General features: G+C 39.4%; 1 protein-coding gene across 5 annotated transcripts in view; it reads right to left on the bottom strand.

Annotated features, from left to right (window-relative positions):
• The window catches only part of igsf9ba (immunoglobulin superfamily, member 9Ba), a 77,287-nt gene that overhangs the window by 32,320 nt on the left and 25,284 nt on the right, over positions 1 to 19,683 (bottom strand). For all 5 annotated transcript variants that reach the window (XR_009240875.1, XM_058633565.1, XM_058633566.1 and 2 more), the window contains exons 4-5: positions 11,767 to 11,918; positions 5,012 to 5,129 (exon numbers count right to left, since the gene is read on the bottom strand). Coding sequence is in view for 4 of the 5 variants with exons in the window: in XM_058633565.1 (XP_058489548.1) it covers positions 5,012 to 5,129; positions 11,767 to 11,918 (270 nt within the window). In the remaining variant the exon portion in view is untranslated. The remainder of the gene's footprint in view (positions 1 to 5,011; positions 5,130 to 11,766; positions 11,919 to 19,683) is intronic.

The raw sequence follows: 19,683 nt of genomic DNA, 5'->3' as shown, positions 1-19,683 counted from the left end.
CGTCGCTGACAGTTACAGCATTGTGAGTCTTCTGCGTGTTTCACATTGTTAACCTTTTCACCCCCGCGAACGTTTCTCTCAATAAAACAGCAGAAGCCATGAAAGGTAAGCTGTCTTTTATGAGCAGCCACAGACACAAGACTCCTGCTTATTTTCCTCCCAGCGTGCATTGCTTTATACAGCACTCCTGTGTGTGCGTGTGTGTGTGTGTGTATTTTTATCTTCATGAGGAACAAGAAAAAGAAAAAAAACCACACATGAGCCAAAGGAAGCGAGGACATTTTAGGTAAGTGAGTACATTTTAATGGGCTTTTTTTAAGGGTTAAGACCTAGTTTTAGTGTAAAGATCCATTCAAACGTGTACATTTTTGTCCGTTTTACGTCCCGACAGTTATCGCCGTCAGTGTCCTACTTTCCTCTGTGTGACATTTGCGTCGGTATGGACGTCTAGGACGTCAAGAAGAAGGACATGTCTGCAAACACGCCTGGAGTTAAGCTGCTGCTGCTGCCACCTTGTGGTAATACATTGGTTTTGTGCGTGTGTGTTTGTATGTATATCTATGGGAGGACCAAACCAAAGGAATTGAGGACATTTAAGGTTTTTTTTTAAGGGTTAAGACCTAGTTTTAGTGTAAAGATCCATTTAAACGTGTACATTTTTGTCCGTTTTACGTCCCTAACCTTATCTGTCCTACTTTGAATTAGATTAAACTAGAGGAGATTAGAGTAGAATGGAGTAGAGTAGATTAGACCGGATTAGATTGGAGTAGGGTGGAATAGATAACTGGGAAAAAAAATCCCAGTTACCATGGTTAAGGTAAGGGTAAGGGTCTATGGAATGCATTATGTCTATGATATGTCCTCACTAAGACATGAAAACAAGTCTGTGTGTGTGTGTCTCACTCACACAACAATTAAAAACAGATCACCAGAGTGAGACTCAAGGCTCCGACTAACAAATGTGTTTGTTATTGCTCTGGGTTTTAATCATTTTCATATTTAATTTTTTTTTTTATGCCAATATTCAAACAAACTCAACATCAGGAAAATCATTTCGTTTTTCTGCTTTGTCTCACTCTGGATTTCTAATGTGTCGTTGATTCACAGAGGTTTAATGAAAAAAAATATTTAACACAGTTTAATATGAACAGAAAAATAAAATTTAAAAAATATATTCAGAAAATCAAACTGACGTGTGTGTGTTGTACAGAGTAGACTTCGCCATTACGCTGATGATCCTCTCGTTTATTTCAATCACAGGTTTCGCACTATAGGCTGCAAGTCGTTATCTGTAAGCCGTCACTCACCTGTCACCACATGCTTATTTAATTCCAGATAATATCATTTTGAATGGCTGGAAATAGTATTATTCATTATTTAACCATTAATAGACGGTCTGCACTGCATGCAGCCACGGCGAGCTCGGCGAAATCTGCCGAGTCATGACACAGTACAATACTACATATGCTATAGTACAAACTGTTTGTCTGAGTGTGACTGTTTGTCTGAGTTTTCCAAGGAACATTTCCTCTACTTTTTCATCCATTTACAATAAAGTATGGAAGCATATTGCATTCACCTAAAATAATTTTTTAAAAGGCTCTGTTTTTACAAGATTTTTTTGTCGGGTCTGTTTTTATGAGAATTTATTTTTAGGTCTGTTTTTACGAGATTTTATTTTAGGTCTGTTTTTACGAGATTTTTTTCAGGTCTGTTTTTAGGGGGAAAAAAGGGTCTGTTTTTACAAGATTTTTTGGGGGTTCTGTTTTTACAAAAAAAAAAATCAGGGTCTGTTTTTACAAGATTTTTTGGGTCTGTTTTTACGAAATAATTTTTCAGGGTTTATTTTTAGGAGATTTTTTTTCAGGTCTGATTTTACTTACTTTACTTGATTTTTTGAGGGGGTCTGTTTTTAAGAGATTATTTTTCAGGGTCTGTTTTTATGAGATTATTTTTCAGGGTCTGGTTTCACAAGATTTTTTGGGGGAGTCTGTTTTTCCGAGATTATTTTTCAGGGTCTGTTTTTACGAGATTTTTTTTTCATGGTCTGTTTTTACAAGATTTTTTTCTGGCCTGTTTTAATGAGAGATTTACCTAAAGTTTTTAGAATTTAACAGATTCCCTTTATATGTGTAGCCGTAGCTAATTCATTTATAGTCCTTGTGTCGGTTTAGGCTTTTAAAATATAAACAAATACTGAGACAAATGATCCAGAAAAGAAGATGATGAAATGAGGACGATGAAGAACAGGATATGACATAAAGGCAAAGTCAGTTATTTAAATCACAGTTTCTATAGATTTTCCTTTTTGTTTGAGTCATATTTTCATAAAACTCTATCATTTTTCAACATAAAAACATTATAAGGCAACAATTTTACCCAGTTTCGGTTTAAAGCTTGGGAAAAAAATCAGTTTCTCAAACCGTCGGAGGAAAATCGTGGAATGGAAACTCGTGCGTGAACTGTGGGACAGTTGTGTGATTAACAGACAGACAGATGTATTTACGGATAGATAATGTGCGTGTGTGTGTGTGTGTGTGGAGCTTCATGTGGACGACGGAGGTTAAAAACTGACTCCAGAGTCGACACAAAGACCACTTTGACCTACTTCTCTGGCTCCAGTATGAAAAGACGAGCTGGAAGCACTCGCCGCTTTCTAAAAAGTCCAGTTTTATTTATTTATTCCTACAATATCTCGGGTGCCCAGAGAAGCAGGCGTGTCACGACAGCATCTGAGTCTCCAGTGAAAATATTTGTTTTTTAATATAAAAGGAGGCTGCATGTGAAAAAAACCCAAAAATGGTAAATTATGTCATCTTGAGGATTGTAATTATCAATTTCACTTGATTTTAGCCAGTATTAATACAGATACTGATACAGGGTAACACATCTTCTCATCCAAAACTACTACATTTCAAAATAGTCTCACAGTCTTGTTTGGAAATTTATTTTTACACCTTTTCAAATGTTTCTAAATCTTTGTTTCCTCTTTCATGTTTGTATAGTTTCATGTGTGTGAATGTTAAAACCATTGTGAAATTATGTATTATATATAATACAATAACATCTGTTTTATGCATTAACTTTTTTAAAATATACATATTTTTAACCGTTGCTTTGACAAGATTAACGAGACGGCCTTCAGTTAAGGATGAGAATATTGTACGCATGTAATTATTACATTTTTTACAGATTATTTTTGTTACTTTTATGGTTTTATATTATATCTAAATGATATATCATATATCATTTATATATGATCTATTATCTGTATCAGAAAGTACTGGCTTTATAATGAATTATCAAGATCCGCCGATGACCACAACATGAGGCTAAATAAACTGATACCTCAGTCACTTCTATGCTGGCGCCCTCTACTGTACAACTACTATATTTTTAACATTTCTTTATTTTGCTCAATGGAGTAAATTTATATCTATGATTGTGAAAAATATTGTGTTCATTTCACTGCAAAAAGCATTGTTGGTTGTGAAATCGCGTCTGCGTATTGACTTGTTTAAAGTCCTGGACACACACGAGAGTGCGACGCTGGGATTAAACACTGTTGAGGTAAAACTCAGTTAAAAACTCCCTGCAGCCTCTGAGCCTCTGCTCTATCAGGAGACTGAGAGACATGAGAGGAGGCTGCTATCACGACCATCTATCTGATCTGTGTCTAACACAGTCTGCTTAATGGACCAGAGAGAGAGAGAGACAGAGAGAGAGAGAGAGAGAGAGAGAGAGAGAGAGGTTTTCTCACACATACGCACACACACACACACACACACACACAAACTCACAGCCGCTCCAGACTGAGATATCGACTAACTGATACAGACACAGAAGCTGCGTTACATGCTTCAGTCCACCACAGTGTTACAGCACTTTACACTGGAACGTCACAGACAGAGCTGCGACTCACGCTTACTTGCATCATAATCTAATAATCTGTCAATTATTTTCCAGATTAATCCAGGAATCAATCGTTTGGTCAAGAAAATGTTTAAAAAAAAAGGTTGATCAGTGATCAGTCTTTGGAACTATAAGTAAAATTTGGAACTATAAGTAGATTTTGTAAATATAAGTAGATTTTGTAAATATAAGTAGAATTTAAAACTATAAGTAGACTTTGGAACTGTAAGTAACATTTGGTACTATAAGTAGATTTTGTAAATATAAGTAGATTTTGTAAATATAAGTAGATTTTGTAAATATAAGTAGAATTTAAAACTATAAGTAGACTTTGGAACTGTAAGTAACATTTGGTACTATAAGTAGATTTTGTAAATATAAGTAGATTTTGTAAATATAAGTAGAATTTAAAACTATAAGTAGACTTTGGAACTGTAAGTAACATTTGGAACTACAAGCACTTGGACTCAATAAGCCCTATTGAGTCCAAGTGCTGCTTTGAAGTATGAGCTTTAAAACCTAAACTAACTTAACTTATCTGCTCAGGCATTTCTTCATTACTGTACTTAAGTACAACATTCACATATCTGTACTTTACTTTGTTATTTATATTTCTAGCAACTTGTACTTTAGTCCACTACATTTCCTCTAACTCTCTTTGTTACCCCTTACTACTAAAGAAAATCAGAAGAAGAGTTGGTATTATGGTCTGTATTTATATAGAGCTTTTCTAGTCGTCCTAGTCCAGGAATTGAACCCACAACCTTCCAATTTGCACTACTTCTAGAACTTAAGTACATTTCATATCAGAAAATGACTTCAGTGATACTTAAGTACAGTAAATGTCATAGAACTTAAGACTTTTACTTAAGTAATAAATATTAAAAAAAATTACTTCAGTAACTATTTGTGCGTAACTAACTTTGCCGCCATCTTGACCAGAAGAAATCTTGTATCTCAGTGGGACCTTTGGCGGCTAAATAATATCCACCTGTGAAATGTGGGCTGGCCCTTAAAGAAACAATAACAGTTGAAGAAACACGCTGACTATGTTATTAATCAGGTGTTTTTTTGTGTGTGTTCATTTGATAAAAAATACCTTGAACCAGCAGACGCGTGGTGTGGAGAACTTCGCCCTGGTCGCTGTAGGCTCGGCACGTGTACGCTCCTCTGTCGTCTCTGGTGATGGCGAGGATGCTCAGACTGCCGTCGTGTACCTGCCGAGAGATTTTTTGTCATACCTTTGCTGGTAAAGACAGTTTATTATTAATGAGAAGATTGCGGCAACATTTTTGATCATGCCTGCTTCTTGTTGGTGCCAATGTTGAGGTGGATTGAACCTTTAAAACTTAGAGAGAAAGAGAGTGACTTTTGCAGCTGGTTGCACAAGCCCCTCCCCCTCAAGATGGATGGATGGACACCGGAAAGCAGAGAAATAGAGCTTTGCGTCCATATACTTGTCATTACGGTAGAACCTCAGGACTTCCAATCACAGACGTGATTCACCAGCGCGTCACACGTCAGCTTCTCAGTACCGTAATTCCAAAATGGTTGACTAACTGCCAGCTATGGAAAGTGAAGGTTATCTTGGAAAAAAGAAGAACTCACTCATTGACAATTCTACAGCCATAAAATCTAAATAAATCCAAAATAAGAGGGTTAAACACATTCAAAAAACCTGGGTTTAAATTAAAAAAAAAAAAAAAGTATTTTATAAGTCTCCTTTTGCTAATTCTTTACAGTAGCTGTTTTTCTTTATGGATCCTGACACAAACTCCTTGTGTGTTTGTTCCCACAGAGCAAATAAAACAATCATAATTCTGATTCTGTTAAATTTCAGGTGATAGCTGGGAATCTAAAGAAAAACGCATCAAACACTTCACGAATGTGCCACGTTTTTAATTAACTCAAGGCCCCGAATCCTGCACACAGTAACCGTGGAGACGTCAAACCCATGCGCGAGTCCCCGTGTCCAGGGCAATAAGTGTTGAAGAAACACATTAACCAAACCTAATAGAAACACCCTCATAAATAATGCAACAGGTTTTTTGGGGTTTTTTTGCGAGCGGCTTCTGTCCATTCAAGTCACACACAGCTGTAGTCTGTCCATTCACGCAACACACACGGAATCTGCTTCGCCTGCACAATTTTCCTCCTATTCATCTGTTCCCTCCACTGTTTTACGGCCAAGAGATGGAGCGAGTGCATCAACCAAGGCTGCGTTCGACTTGTGTCAGCCCTTTTTGGCAAATGTTATCATCCTCACTCTTGATTGGTCTATCACGAGATCACACATTGTGTTTCGGCGCCGCCTCACACAAGATGAGCGAGTGTTAACTAAACACTTGTGTGTTGTGAAGCGTCATTTCAGATCTTGGAAGGGCTTTTGCCTTCCATTAAAAAAATGTAAAAAAAAAAGTTGGACAAGGTTGAATCTGAAGGAGTCAGAAATTAATTAGAATTGTCATTATTATTCTCTTTCTGTTCTTCAGACTTGTACTAATCACTTGTCACCTTTTTTCCCCATTTTGTTTTAAACGAATTCTTGCCGAGAAGATATTTGATTACCGACTCTTTTTATAGAATTCTAGCTGTGAGGTTGAAATGTTCAGTTACTTTGCCTTCAGGTGTGATTTGCTTGAATTTCCACTGCCGGCGTTCCCAAAGAAGCACGGCTTAAAGCAGTGTTTGCTCTCATTATTTTCTGTGGAACATGAGTGAAAACTGTTATTTCAAGACATCAAGAGATTCCAGATGATGTCATCTTCACTAGGGATGAGCTTCCATCCATTGCACATCTCAGCATACATAGGGCGACAGGCGGGGTCACAACCTGGACAGGACAACAGTCAAAGGGACACATTTCGAGACAAACAACCACTCACTCTCACACTCACACCTATGGTCAATATAGGGTGTCCAATTTTCCTAATCCCCAAATCTTCTCGTCTTTGGAAACCGGAGAACCATCGCACACATGGGGAGTACATGCAAACTACACACAGAATGGCCAGGGATGAGCATTTCTAGCAAACATACTATTTCATCCATCCATTGTCGACCTGAGCGGTTGAAAATCCCAAGACCAAGATGGGGTCTCGGTGTAGCAGCTCAAGCAGGGGGCTCCAGACTTCTCTTTCCCTGGCCACATCGTCCAGCTCTGACGGAGGGATTTCCAGGTTCTCCCAGGCCAGTGAGGATATATAATCTCTCCACTTGGTCCATGGTCTCCTCCCAGTTGGACATGCCAGTAACACCTCTCTAGGGAGGCGCCCTGGTTGCATCCTTACCAGGTGCCCGAACCACCTCAACTGGCTCCTTTCCACGCAAAAGAGCAGCGGCTCTACTCCGAGTCTCTCCCGGATGACTGAGCTTCTCACCGTATCTGTGAGTCCATTTCGGCAGCTTGTGCCCATAATCTCATTCTTTTGGTCCATGACCCATCCCTCATGACCATAGGTGAGGTTTGGAATGTTGGAATGGTAGATCAAGCGCTTTGCCTTTTGGCTCAGCTCCCTTTTTGCCACAATGGTGCAGCAGAGTGAATGCAACCGGCCAACCGTACTGCAACCCCTCCTCACCACGGCTGCTCCTCACGATACTGTCCAAGAATATCACAAACAGGATTGGGCCGAAGGCACAGCCGTGGTGGAGGCCAAAAGCCACCGGAAACACTTCCACCACAAACCTGGAGACTATTCTGCTCAGTTCCTTTGGACGGAGTAGCACCAGCAGCCCCTTGAAGCTCAGCGTTTGCTTCGGATTCTTCTTTAGCAGTGAGCCCTGTGGTCACGCGTTGTTTCTCCAGGTGCTCCTGAAGATTAGAATTGCTAATCTTTTGACGCTGATTCAACTGCGCTTCCACCACAAACCTGGAGACTATTCTGCTCAGTTCCTTTGGACGGACTAGCACCAGCAGCTCCTTGAAGCTCAGCGTTTGCTTCAGATTCTTCTTTAGCAGCGAGCCCTGTGGTGAGGCGTTGTTGCTCCAGGTGCTCCTGAAGATTAGAATTGCTAATCTTTTGACGCTGATTCAACTGCGCCATGCAGCGCGAACTACGTGGATAGAGAAGCTGTCTTCTCTTATCACGAAATAATGGACTAGCAAATCTAATCTTTTTTAGAATTTGAAACTCCGTGAAAAGATCGCCAGTCCACCACAGGGACACATCTAGAGACAAACAACCACACACTCACACACTCACACCTACGGTCAATTTAGGGTGTCCAATTTGTCTAATCCCCAAATCTGAGCTGTTTTTGGGCTGTGGGAGGGGATGAGCATTTCTAGCAAAAATGCCATTTCATCCATCGTCAACTGCTTATCCAAAATGGGGGTCGGGGGGGTAGCACCTTAAGCTCTGACCGGGGGATTTTCAGGTTCTCCCAGACATCCACTCTCACAACTAGGGTCGACTTAGAGTGTCCAATTTATCTAACCCACATATTGGATGTTTTTGGACTGCGGGAGGAAACTGGAGAACCCGGAGAACATGCAAACTCTATTCAGAAAGGCCCTTCTTCCGACGGGGTCGCAAACCCGGGTCTTCTTGCCCCAAGCAAGAGTGCTAAACACTACACCAACTGCGTGGCCCGAAACTCATTTACTACTTGATCTGTTACTGCCAAAACTAACTGTGGTAGTCAATGCGGTAACTTAGATACAGCAATTTCCTCTCACGGCTGATGATGTATGAACATATGTGAGAGTTAAAGGGAGGTGGAAGTTTGCAGTCAGTGAAAAAAACATGGTGAGACATGAGATGAAGGCAGAGTCTGAAGCTCTTTGACAAGCGTTTTTCCCGACATATACGGGGGAAAAAAATGACGTCTGGCTCTGCCACAGCAGGAGCCGGCTGTCGTTGTTTTGTTTTGTTTGTGATCTGACTGCACTTTGAAGGAACGACCGTCATGATTCCACCTGGCATTTTGTCTTTTCTTACAACCGTTTCGTGGCTGTAACTCTGCACCGGATGAAGTAAATACTCTTCCACCTCCTCCTCCTCCTCCTCCTCTCTAACCCTGTCTGTCACATTCCCCCCTTTCTCCGTGAACGTCTCCATGGATCTGAGCATGCGGATGAGCAAATAAACTGTCACTGCTGGCTCTCGCACAGACACGCAGGCTGTTACTGCTTCTGCTGCTTTTTCTTCTCACCATAAGAAGCCACTTCTTTCCCAGGTCTGATGAGGTCTGGAAAATGTACGAAGAAAGCAGGAAAATTCTCTCAGTAAATAACCGAGCATGGCATTTGGCTCTCGCACACTTTCATCTTTAGTGTAACATTTATATTACGACTAATGTAATATTGATGCAGGAGAAGGGGATTAATAATGCATCAGAATGCTGTCTAATCATTTACTGAGGAGGAGGAGGATGCAGGGAAGGAAGGAGGGAGGGAGGGAGGGATGGATGGTGGAGAAAAAAAAAATGCGAGGATGCAGACAGGCCTGTATGCTCCTGTCACTTCCTGTATGCAGTATCACACAGACAGCAGTAAAGATCTGATAGTGCCTGCAGCAGTCTGCCATATCAGTGACACTGGCCGATTTAAAGGCATGGAGGAGAAAGAGGAGGAGGAGGAGGCATCAGATATTTCCCACAGAAATTACAATTTGGAATACGTTTACGTTCCCACATCTCGGTTGATTTCAAATTCAAGCACTATTCAACGACTTGACAGGACCAATTCCCTCAAATTGGACTGAATGTGCTGTGAAACAGTTTGAGAACTGTTTTCAAATTCACACACTTTCAAGGATTATAATGACCAATGTCTATTTAGGGCCATTTTCAAAAACTTTCCAGGGCCTTAAAAATGTATTTTTTTTAATTCACTCATTTTTACTGATTTCAATGACCCATGTCTATTTAGGACAACTTCTAAAAACTTTCAAGGGCCTTGAATTTTTTCTAAAATTCACAAACTTTCAAGGATTTCAATGACCCATGTCTATTAAGGACAATAAAAAAAAAATTCAATGGCCTTGAAAAATTGTTTTCAAATTCACACACTTTCAAGGATTTCAATAAACCATGTCTATTTCAGGACACTTTAAAAACTTTCAATGCCCTTGAATTTTTATTTTTCAAATTCACAAATTTTCAATTATTTTCAATGACCCATGACTATTATGACCTATGACAATTTTCAAAAACTTTCAAGGGCCTTGCTTTTTCAACGATAAGAAACAATATGGATTGATAAAAATCTACAATGTGATTAAAAAATCCTCCATATATATAAACAGACTGTAGAAATGTAAATAAAACCAGCACCAGCATTTTAGATGAGTTGTTAACAGTTTAAATAGTTTAAAATGTCTAAAATGACTGTATCATGTTACATGAGTAACACTTAAATAAAGCAAGTGTAAAAGTCATATGAAGACAATTTCATTTCACCTTCTTAACTTTAACAAAGTTTTTCTCTCACACGTAGAATTGAGAGAACACGAGAAGAAAAGTGACTTTGCACTTTATACTGAAGGTGAAAAAAATCCTGCATCATCATCATCATCATCATCATCTATGGAAGCTTTATTTAAGTGTTAGTCATCTGTGAAGAAAAGCAGCGTGAAGAATGTCTGACACCACAAACCTGATGTTTATTGTTGACAGTTTATTTAACAGAGACACGTCTCTGTTCTCAGCCCTCGCTGAGGCTTTGCCAAAAATATCCTGCCATGACATCAGGCTGTTTGCATTTGGGAATTTATGCACAGGAATATAAAAAAAAGAATAAAAAAATGTGAGCAGACAAATGTGAGGTGTGGTGCCTGAGGCTGTTCACACTGTTCAAATGGTTTAACCTGTATTTTTATCATTTATTACCACATTACAGAGACGTGGGAGAAAGAGCCGTGAGTTTGTGTTCCTGATTACACTGTTGTAATGTCACAGAGTACAAATACTTTGTTACTGTACTTAAATACAAGTCTGTACTGTAATTTGTTATGTATTTTTAGCAACTTTTACTTTTACTCCACAACGTTTCCTCTACATGGTTCCGACACGCCTCAGCTCGGCTCTTCACAGTTTGGTTGGAACGATAAGTAGATTTTAGAACTTTAAGTAGATTTTGGAACGTTAAATAGATTTTGGAATTATAAATACATTTTGAAACTATAAGTAGATTTTGGAACTATAAGTAGATTTTGGAACTAATTGGAACTATAAGTTTTAAGTCCTTAAAATACAGTTATTAAAGTGTAAATGAATAACATTCATTCGAACAAAAGTTTGCAGATTATATGAAGACTACTTGCTCACTCTTTCTCTACTCTGAATCACTGTCACATAATCCTTTAAGGTGTTAACGATTAAAGAAAAAAACGATTTTCCAGTGTTTTTAAATTTCTATTCATATTTTGATACATAAACTTTTCCAAACTTTCTATATGGTATTTTTAAAGAAAAGGTAATGTAAAGGTCATGACCCAATTTACAATATCAACCATGACAAGAGCAAATGTGGATAATGTAGTGACTCATTTACAGATGTATCATGTCTGTAACAACTAATATAAATTTTGATTTGGTAAACAAATCATTTCCAATTTTAGTTATTTTTTATTTTTTAAACATGTGCACATTTATCTTCAGTAAAAGGTTGGGAGCCAAAAACAAAAAAAAAACACGACCCAGTCTTTGGGAACCGCTGCTGTGAAACATCATTGAGCCTCACATTTAAAGACCAAATGATAGACTCTAAAAACATCTGACATTTCTGCAGCACAACATAATAAACCCATAGGAGTTACGTTCTTTCAGTACAGATGGACTCACTGCTTGACGCCATCTGTGCTTCTATTTTTGACCACAGTCCTGAATGAGAATTATAGCGGTTCTTACTGAATATTTAGCGTTGTTTGCGAGCTCCTCCCCCTCCCTCAGCCAGCTGATAATTGGTTTTGGATTTCCCTGGGCGGAGCAGCTGAGTAGAGTGCTTCCCCCTTCCTTGACTTCCACATATTGAGGTGGCGTTTCTGTGAATGAAGGCGGGGCTGTGGAGGAAAGTGGACAAAACAACAATCGTCACGACAACAATGAAGAAAAATGCCTTGTATGCTCTGTCCACTCCTTATTTTTTGGTGTTTTTATTATAGATGGCACCCTCCCTACCTCCTTTAACATTAACATATTTGTATTTCCTATGTAATGCCCATCATTTTGGTCTAAATTTGACATTTTGCACAGACATTCAACTTAATAAATAACTAGTACATTTGCACATTAAAAACAAACAAACAAAACAACTTTAAATGTTGCAAATATGGTTTTAAGTTTTAAGTTTTCGTTCTTCAGTGGTGACCAGTGTTGGTGACCAACTACTGGTTCAATATTCTGCTACCTTTACTGTAAACTGCACTTCTGTCATATTCCGACTTGAGTTCCGACTAACGCTGGAGCAGTAGATGGAAACACGTGTTGATAAAAAAGCGACACAGTGACATCACTGCGTTCCCAGCTGAATTTCTGATCCCACTCACGACGTCTCCATCACCTACCGCAGCCCAATAAACTGCAGTTCCCTCGGCCGACTGCTGTCACTGTTTCAACATTATATTTTGATGATAAATAGTATTTTATTCAAGAGAAGAAAAAAAAAGCCCCTACTGCTTTCAAGTGGGTCACTGCCTGCTGCTGTGAGCGTTTCCATGATGCACAAAAACACCCAGTCTGGAGTAAACAAATGGTCCAATTAACACACAGAGACATCTGCCAGTCCTCAGTGCCCTCTCACGTCCTCACTCTCACTGCATTATATGATACATTAGATTAATGGAGAGCCTAATAAAATGCTTGACTGGTTTATGAACCCCCTCCTTTGAGAAACACGGTCGACGGGTCAATGGCTACGGAAAACAAATCATGATGCATCATCAACAGAGGAAACCAACCTTGTGTCGCTTACTACACTGTTTTTTTCAAACTGAGCTGCTCATTCCTGCGTCCAGCACCTACTATATACATAAGCATGTGGTGCATCATGGGTAAATGTATGCACTTAAGCACTGGATTTAAGTACGGAAGAGTAAATGTACACATTTGAACATAACACAACCACACAACATTTGAAAGAAAGAAAGAAAAAAGAATGCATGAATTCTGAGAATAAAGTCGGTAATTCTGAGTATAAATTCTGACTTTTTCCCAGAATTCTGACTTTGTCCTTTAATCTTTTTTGAGAAAATGTCAGAATTCTGACTTTAATCTCAGAATTACAACTTTCTGATCTCTTTAATCTCAGAATTCTGACTTTTTCCTTAAAACTCAGAATTCAGACATAAATCTCAGAATTCTGATTTTCTTCCTCAGAATTCTGATTTTCTTCTCAGAATTCTGACTTCAAGTTTAAGTCTGTGGCCAATCCATGTGAAAAAATGCTGACTCATTCTCTATGAACCTTTTTTTTTACCATTCGAGCCAAATTAATCCTGGCATTGAAAAAAAAAATTCAGTATATTTATTTAGTCAGCTGACCTATTTTTAACAAATAACCAGGCAACCCCAGAACATGACACTTCCCCCTACAGGCTTGTATGGTGGACACTAAGCCAAATACTAGAATATGTGACCCTTTTGTTTTGGCCAGGCAGTGAATAAACTGCTTGAAACCCAAAAAGGGAAAAATTCTCCAATATTCCACAAATAAATCCATGAAGGGTTGAATGAAGGGTAATTGGATTTGGGGGGTGGACACTTGAAAGATGTTCCCCAGCTGTGAAGTTGCCTCAAGAGTCTTCCTCAAACTGAGGAAGACTCTTGAAGCAGAGGTGAATTAAGCCCAGGAGACATTGATTCAACCTTTCTGGAAAAACCATGACCTGGACGATGAAGATCCTTCACAAACATGTTCTTAAATGAAGTAAACGTTGGTGAAAATGCAATCACAGAGCTTCACTACTTGATAATGTTGGTAATACTGTATGCAGATGATATTTGAATTAAAATGCAGAATGTTTATCTTTACCTTGTGGCACTGCTTCTTTTACATAGTGGTGGAAGAACTTAAAGAAACAGTGTTGAAATACTAGTACTTAATATGTGGAATTAGATTTGGTTTTTGTTTAGTTGGTTAGGTTTGAAAATACACTTTTTGGTTGCAATTATGGGAGTTTTGCTTGCTTTGCGTTTGTACTCCAAACTAGTTCTTTGCACTCTCTGGCTTTTTGTTTGTGATTCTGTCCACAGGCGGGGCTTAGGATGCTGCCTGCTGAGGTTTGCAGTGACTGCTCAATGGACCGGAAGTAGACACAAGCTTGGAGTCGATTTCCGCCTGGAACTCGTTCATAAAATCTCGGATAATCTGACAAAGTAGTCAGCATTATAAGTACCTTGGATGTCGGTGGGGGAAAACTTGGGGGAACAAGTTCCAGATGGACAGTGACACAAATACAGATTAAAGTCAGAATTTCGGCTTTTTTCTCAGAATTCTGACTTTAATCTGAATTCTGACTTTCAGAGGTAAACATTACATCACAAAATATGGTATAACAGGCCTGTTCCTACTTGATCAGTACCGAAGAATCAATAAACACCTGAACAAATGTTGCCACTACTGATATTTATTTAATATTGAGTCTAACTTTTGCTTTAGAATAATTGAAATTTGAAATTTGTAGCACATGCTGCTGTCATTTTCTGATTCCTTGTATCACTGGTAAAAAAAAAAGATATAGTTGTGGTTTACACTTGGAAGTCTTGGGGTAAGGTACTAAGGTTACAAAAACTCAACAATTATAAAAGTACAGTACTTCAGTGAGTCAATTACTTCCCACCAATGCCTTTACTTAAGGATCCGAGTGCTCCTTCAACTACTGTACTGCTGTTATTAATTCTAATCCTAATTTAGAGTTCCCTCAGGGGATTGAGCATCAGTTGAGCGTCACATGGCGGTGACAGCAGCAGCTACATCGTATCAGCTGGGAGATGTTTTCACAGCGTCAGGTGCAGCTCGGCACTGAGTGGCTGAGAAACCTGGGAGTTGCTCTACAAAAGAACAAGTAAGCTGGGCATCAAACCGTCGACCTACTTCCCGTGTAACTCTTCATTGAGGTTTCGTGAAGACGCCGCTGCGGTGCCGCCGTTCTTCTCTGCAGGCCACACACACACACAGCACGTTCTCCTTCACTGTTTGCTCACTATCTCCAGAGAGAGAGTCTGCGTTCATTTTGTTCCCCCTCACTTCCTTCTCTCGTCTCTGCTCCTGCTACATATAAGTACACATTTCCATTGATTTCTCATCACAGGCCTCAAACGTTTTAGCGTAAGTTGTTACAAAGAGATAAAAGAGGCACTCAGGAGACTTTCCTCCCGCTTCTAACATCAGAATACCCATGACACGCACTTCATCACGACCATCCTCCCCTTCCTCCTTTTCCTTTCACGTAAAAAGGAACACGGATCCACCATGCTAGTCTTGCCACATTAGCTGAACATTGACTTTTTTCTTGCTGTGACCTGGTTGACAGTTATGGAGACGACATACTGATTAATCACAACTTCACTAATGGTTTGTTCCATTATGTAGAGGTCAGGAGAAGTCCTAAATTTCCTGTGTAAGGAAACTTGGAGCAACCTCACCAACCATTCAGACACTGCTACTTTAACCTGTTAATTGCACTTCTGTCTTACAAAACACCATGTAGTCGTTGTTATCGGCTGCTAATGCTAAAAAATTACCTGCGCTATGTAGGGCTGCAACCAACAATTATTTGTATTTGTTATTTTCTTGATTCTTTTGTCCAGAAAATTTAGAAAAGTGTTGAAAAATGCCGATCAGTGTTTACCAAACCTGGAAATCACATTCCGAGATTAGAAAATATTCACATTCAGAAATTACAAAATTTTCGCATGCCGAGATTAGAAAATGTTTTCATTCTGAGATTAGAAAATATTTACAATCTGAGATTAGTAAACGTTGGCATTCAGAGATAAGAAAATATTCACATTCTGAGATTAGAAAACATTCACATTCAGAGATTAGAAAACATCAAGACTAGAAAAGCTCTATATAAACACAGACAATAATACCAACTGTTCTTCTTTTGATTTTATTTGATAGTAACGAGTAACAGAGAGAGTTAGAGGAAATAGATTAAAAGAAAAAGTTGATAGAAATATAAATAACAAAGTAAAGTACTGAAGTACAGTCACAAAATATTTGTACTTTGTTCCATGACAACACTGCACTTAAGTAACCATAAAAAAAACGTAGTTTTGGTGGAGTCAGCGACACATTTACATTTATAAACTCTGGTTGACTTCTCGAGTGCGATGAAAAGTTCAAACTTGATTCTAAGAAGATTAAAACTTTGTGCGTTTGGATTTGTGTGTGTGTCTGATTCAATCTGACAGCCGACAAATCAGTGACCTACTTATAGAAGCGTCACCACGGGAGGGAAACGGCACAATCCAATAACACAGTCTGCACCTACACAGGTGAGGATCAAACCGTCAGCCATTTTCTGCTTAACGCTCCTCAAACTCAAGGACTAAATTTTAATACTAGATTGGACTTTAAATGACCCATTTTTGCTTAGGACGATTTTCAAAACCTAAAGACATAAACTGCATCTTAATTTAAATATCCATCACTAAAGGAAACAGGAACAAAAATCAAAATGCTTTTATGAGTTTGCGATGAGCTTCACGTTTTCTCACTTTTGTGGAAGTGTGTTTAGCCGCCACCTCCGGGGGGCGCTAAGGTGCCATGTTGATGATAGCGCAGTATTTTAGTTTGGTTTCACACGTTACATATTGTGCAACTTTTGTCGTGGCATGCTTCTTCCCCCTTACTTCATAGAAGACAAGGGTTTTTTTCAGATCTTAATCCAGATTACGCTGGTGGGATTTTACACTTTAGCACTAGGTCTGGCTCGGCCATCTTTGCTAAACTAATTTCAGAATTCTGACTTTCTGATTTAAATCTCAGATTTCTGACTTTAATCTCAGAATTCTGAATTTCTGACTTTGATCTCAAAATTGTAACTTTAATCTCAGAATTCCGATTTCCTGATTGTAATCTCAGAATTCTGATTTTGTGTAAATGTGTAAAATTCTGAGATTAAGTCAGAATTCTGATTTTTCCGTTAATCTCAGAATTTTACACATTTACACCAGGTTACGCTTAACTCGTTTATTAGTTAATGACGCAGTGTGAAAATAAATTGGGCTTAAAATGCTTTTTTTGATTATGGCTTTTTCATAATTAATTAAGGGGGAATCGCAAGAAAATAACATGATTTCTTCCACCTCTACTATCTAAATTCTTACATATACACATGATAATCAGGTCGCCTGGATTTATGTTGATTTTATGGCTGTAGAATTGTCAAGATAACAAGATAACGTTCACTTTTTCGATATCTGGCAGTTATTCAACTGTTTAGGAATTACGGTACTGAGAAGCTGACGTCACAAACGTGTGATGCGCCAGTGAATCTCGTCTGTGATTGGACGCTTGTTCCACGAACATCACTGAGGTTCTACCGTAATGACAAGTATATGGGTGCAATTAAAGCGCTATCTCTGCTTTCCTGTATCCATCAATCCATCCATCTTCTGCCACTTTATCCTTAGCCAATCTCTAGTTTTGGAATTTTCTAGCTGTCGCAAACGGTCTAGGAGTTACGGTCATGAAAAGTACGCATGACCAATAGTAAACACAAGGGTTAAATTTGCATCTTGGCATCCCAAAAGAAGGACAGTTCTCATTGGCTTGTACTTGTGTAAACGATTGCGTCCATTAGTGGGAAAATACACAGAGCTGCCGGACAAATGAGCTGACATTTAAAGCCCAGCTGGGTCAACCAAATGAGACCTAAATGCCAGTGCCATCACTAACCCAGTGACACAGTGTCTGATGATCTGATTCTTTATGTTTCAGAGTGACGGTTAAGTTTCTGATCTATGGAAGGAGGCTGCTGATGCTTGCAGAGTAAACAGCAGAAGGAGGGACAGCGGAGACAAGACGGAAGAGGAGAGGAGATGGATGGAGGGCTAAAAGAGAGGGAGAGAGAGAGAGAGAGAAAGTAGCCCCAGTGTCTTTTTTCGGGCACGAGGCCGTGCCATCTGACACCTGCCACTGAGTGGGCACCAATTCCCTGTCCGCTTGGCAGGAAGTGAAGGCCAGCGAACCGCGACTCAAAGGAGGAGTGTGTGTGCAAATACCAAAGGCCAAAAGGAAATGGGTGGACTCCGCGTCGGTGGAGACGCCAGACGCGAAAATGGCACCTGCTTCCCCTCACAGGCGGCCATTTAGAGGACGACGACCGCGGCATGAAAGCCTTCATACGAGTGAGATACAAACTGCTTATTTTACGGTTTTCTACAATCATTCTGACCTAATTTATGATGTTTCACAATATTTTATATATAATAAAAAAAAGTGGTTTAGTGGTTCTCAAACGTTTTATACCAAGTAGCACCTGAGAGATAAAGTGACTTATTTCTATTTTTTGTTGTTATTTGTTTAATTTTCCTGGAATGACAGGATCTGCCTTTGTGGCACTTCAAAACAAATCACTAGAGCTGTATGTTGGCGATCTAAACAGCATTTTATAAAAGTCGCCAAGGCCTCACATGTACGTTTTTATTACCCTAACTTATAGACCGTTTGTTATATCTAGAAAATTCAAAAACTATGGACTAGCACACCCTGGGACCCTCATGTGGAAGATAAAGCTGTAGAAGATGGATGGGTGGACACCGGAAAGCAGAGAAATAGAGCTTTATTTGTGCCCATATACTCGTCATTACGGTAGAACCTCAGGACCTCCGCAGAGCGAGCGTCCAATCAGGATCTACATCATTGTTGTTGTCGCCATGCGAGGGACGCAGAGCCGCCAGGATTCCATTGCATGTGTGGGGACGCTTAATGTTGTATTGGTGTCTGAATTCTGCTGAATTGAAGTGTCGTGTTCCTCCATCACCTGGCAAAAATAGGACACATGCGTATTTTCTCCGGGAGCAACAGACTGACGGAACGACAGACGGAGCCGGTACACAACACAAACGGACAAAACATAACAGTCTGCAGTCTAAACATAACATATTACCAATTTTCTCAATGAACGATCACTAACAATCGAACAAATTCCCCCCACAATCACCACTTATTTATCGTACGTCGTCCCATCCCAGAGTAAAAAAAAAAGACATCAATTTAAAAATCCAGGATTTTTATTAGTCGCTTCAGCTTCAGCCAAAAGGGCTCAGAGTGTCTGATAAAAATGGAGAAGCAGAGGAAGGAGGGAGCAGAGAGAGAGTGAATACTGATTCAGCTCCACAGATGCAGGATGCCATTTACACACACACACACACACATACACTTACAAACTCCAAACACCACAGTGTTGTGCAGCAGCGTACGACCTTCTCACTCTCCGGCTACAACTTCATCCAGCAGAGAGAAATCTCATTTAGCCGACACACAAACACACGACGAGACGCTCAGTGTGGAACGTGATGCACTAACAAATGTACAGAAAAGTAATTTTCACTCAAAAAAAACAAAAAAACCTCAGCATTTCTTTCATTAGACAGCGATTATGCGGCGCCGTTGACTTAATACATGAAGGTTGTTGCAGTGTTTTGCATACACTGCGTCGTAATCATTATTCACACGGGGAGAGAATTACATCCATTGTAAAAAAAAAACATGCAAGATCACATCTAATATGCATGAGTTTCACGCGGCGCTCGTGAGTTCGCGGACCAAAAATATACACGTGAGCGAGGCTGACGGTGCTTTTACTCACACAG

Source organism: Solea solea, chromosome 7, assembly GCF_958295425.1.
Source record: "Solea solea chromosome 7, fSolSol10.1, whole genome shotgun sequence".
Classification (NCBI taxonomy): domain Eukaryota; kingdom Metazoa; phylum Chordata; class Actinopteri; order Pleuronectiformes; family Soleidae; genus Solea; species Solea solea.
The sequence above is the reverse complement of the archived record's forward strand: the minus strand, read 5'-3'. Positions and strand labels throughout refer to the sequence as shown.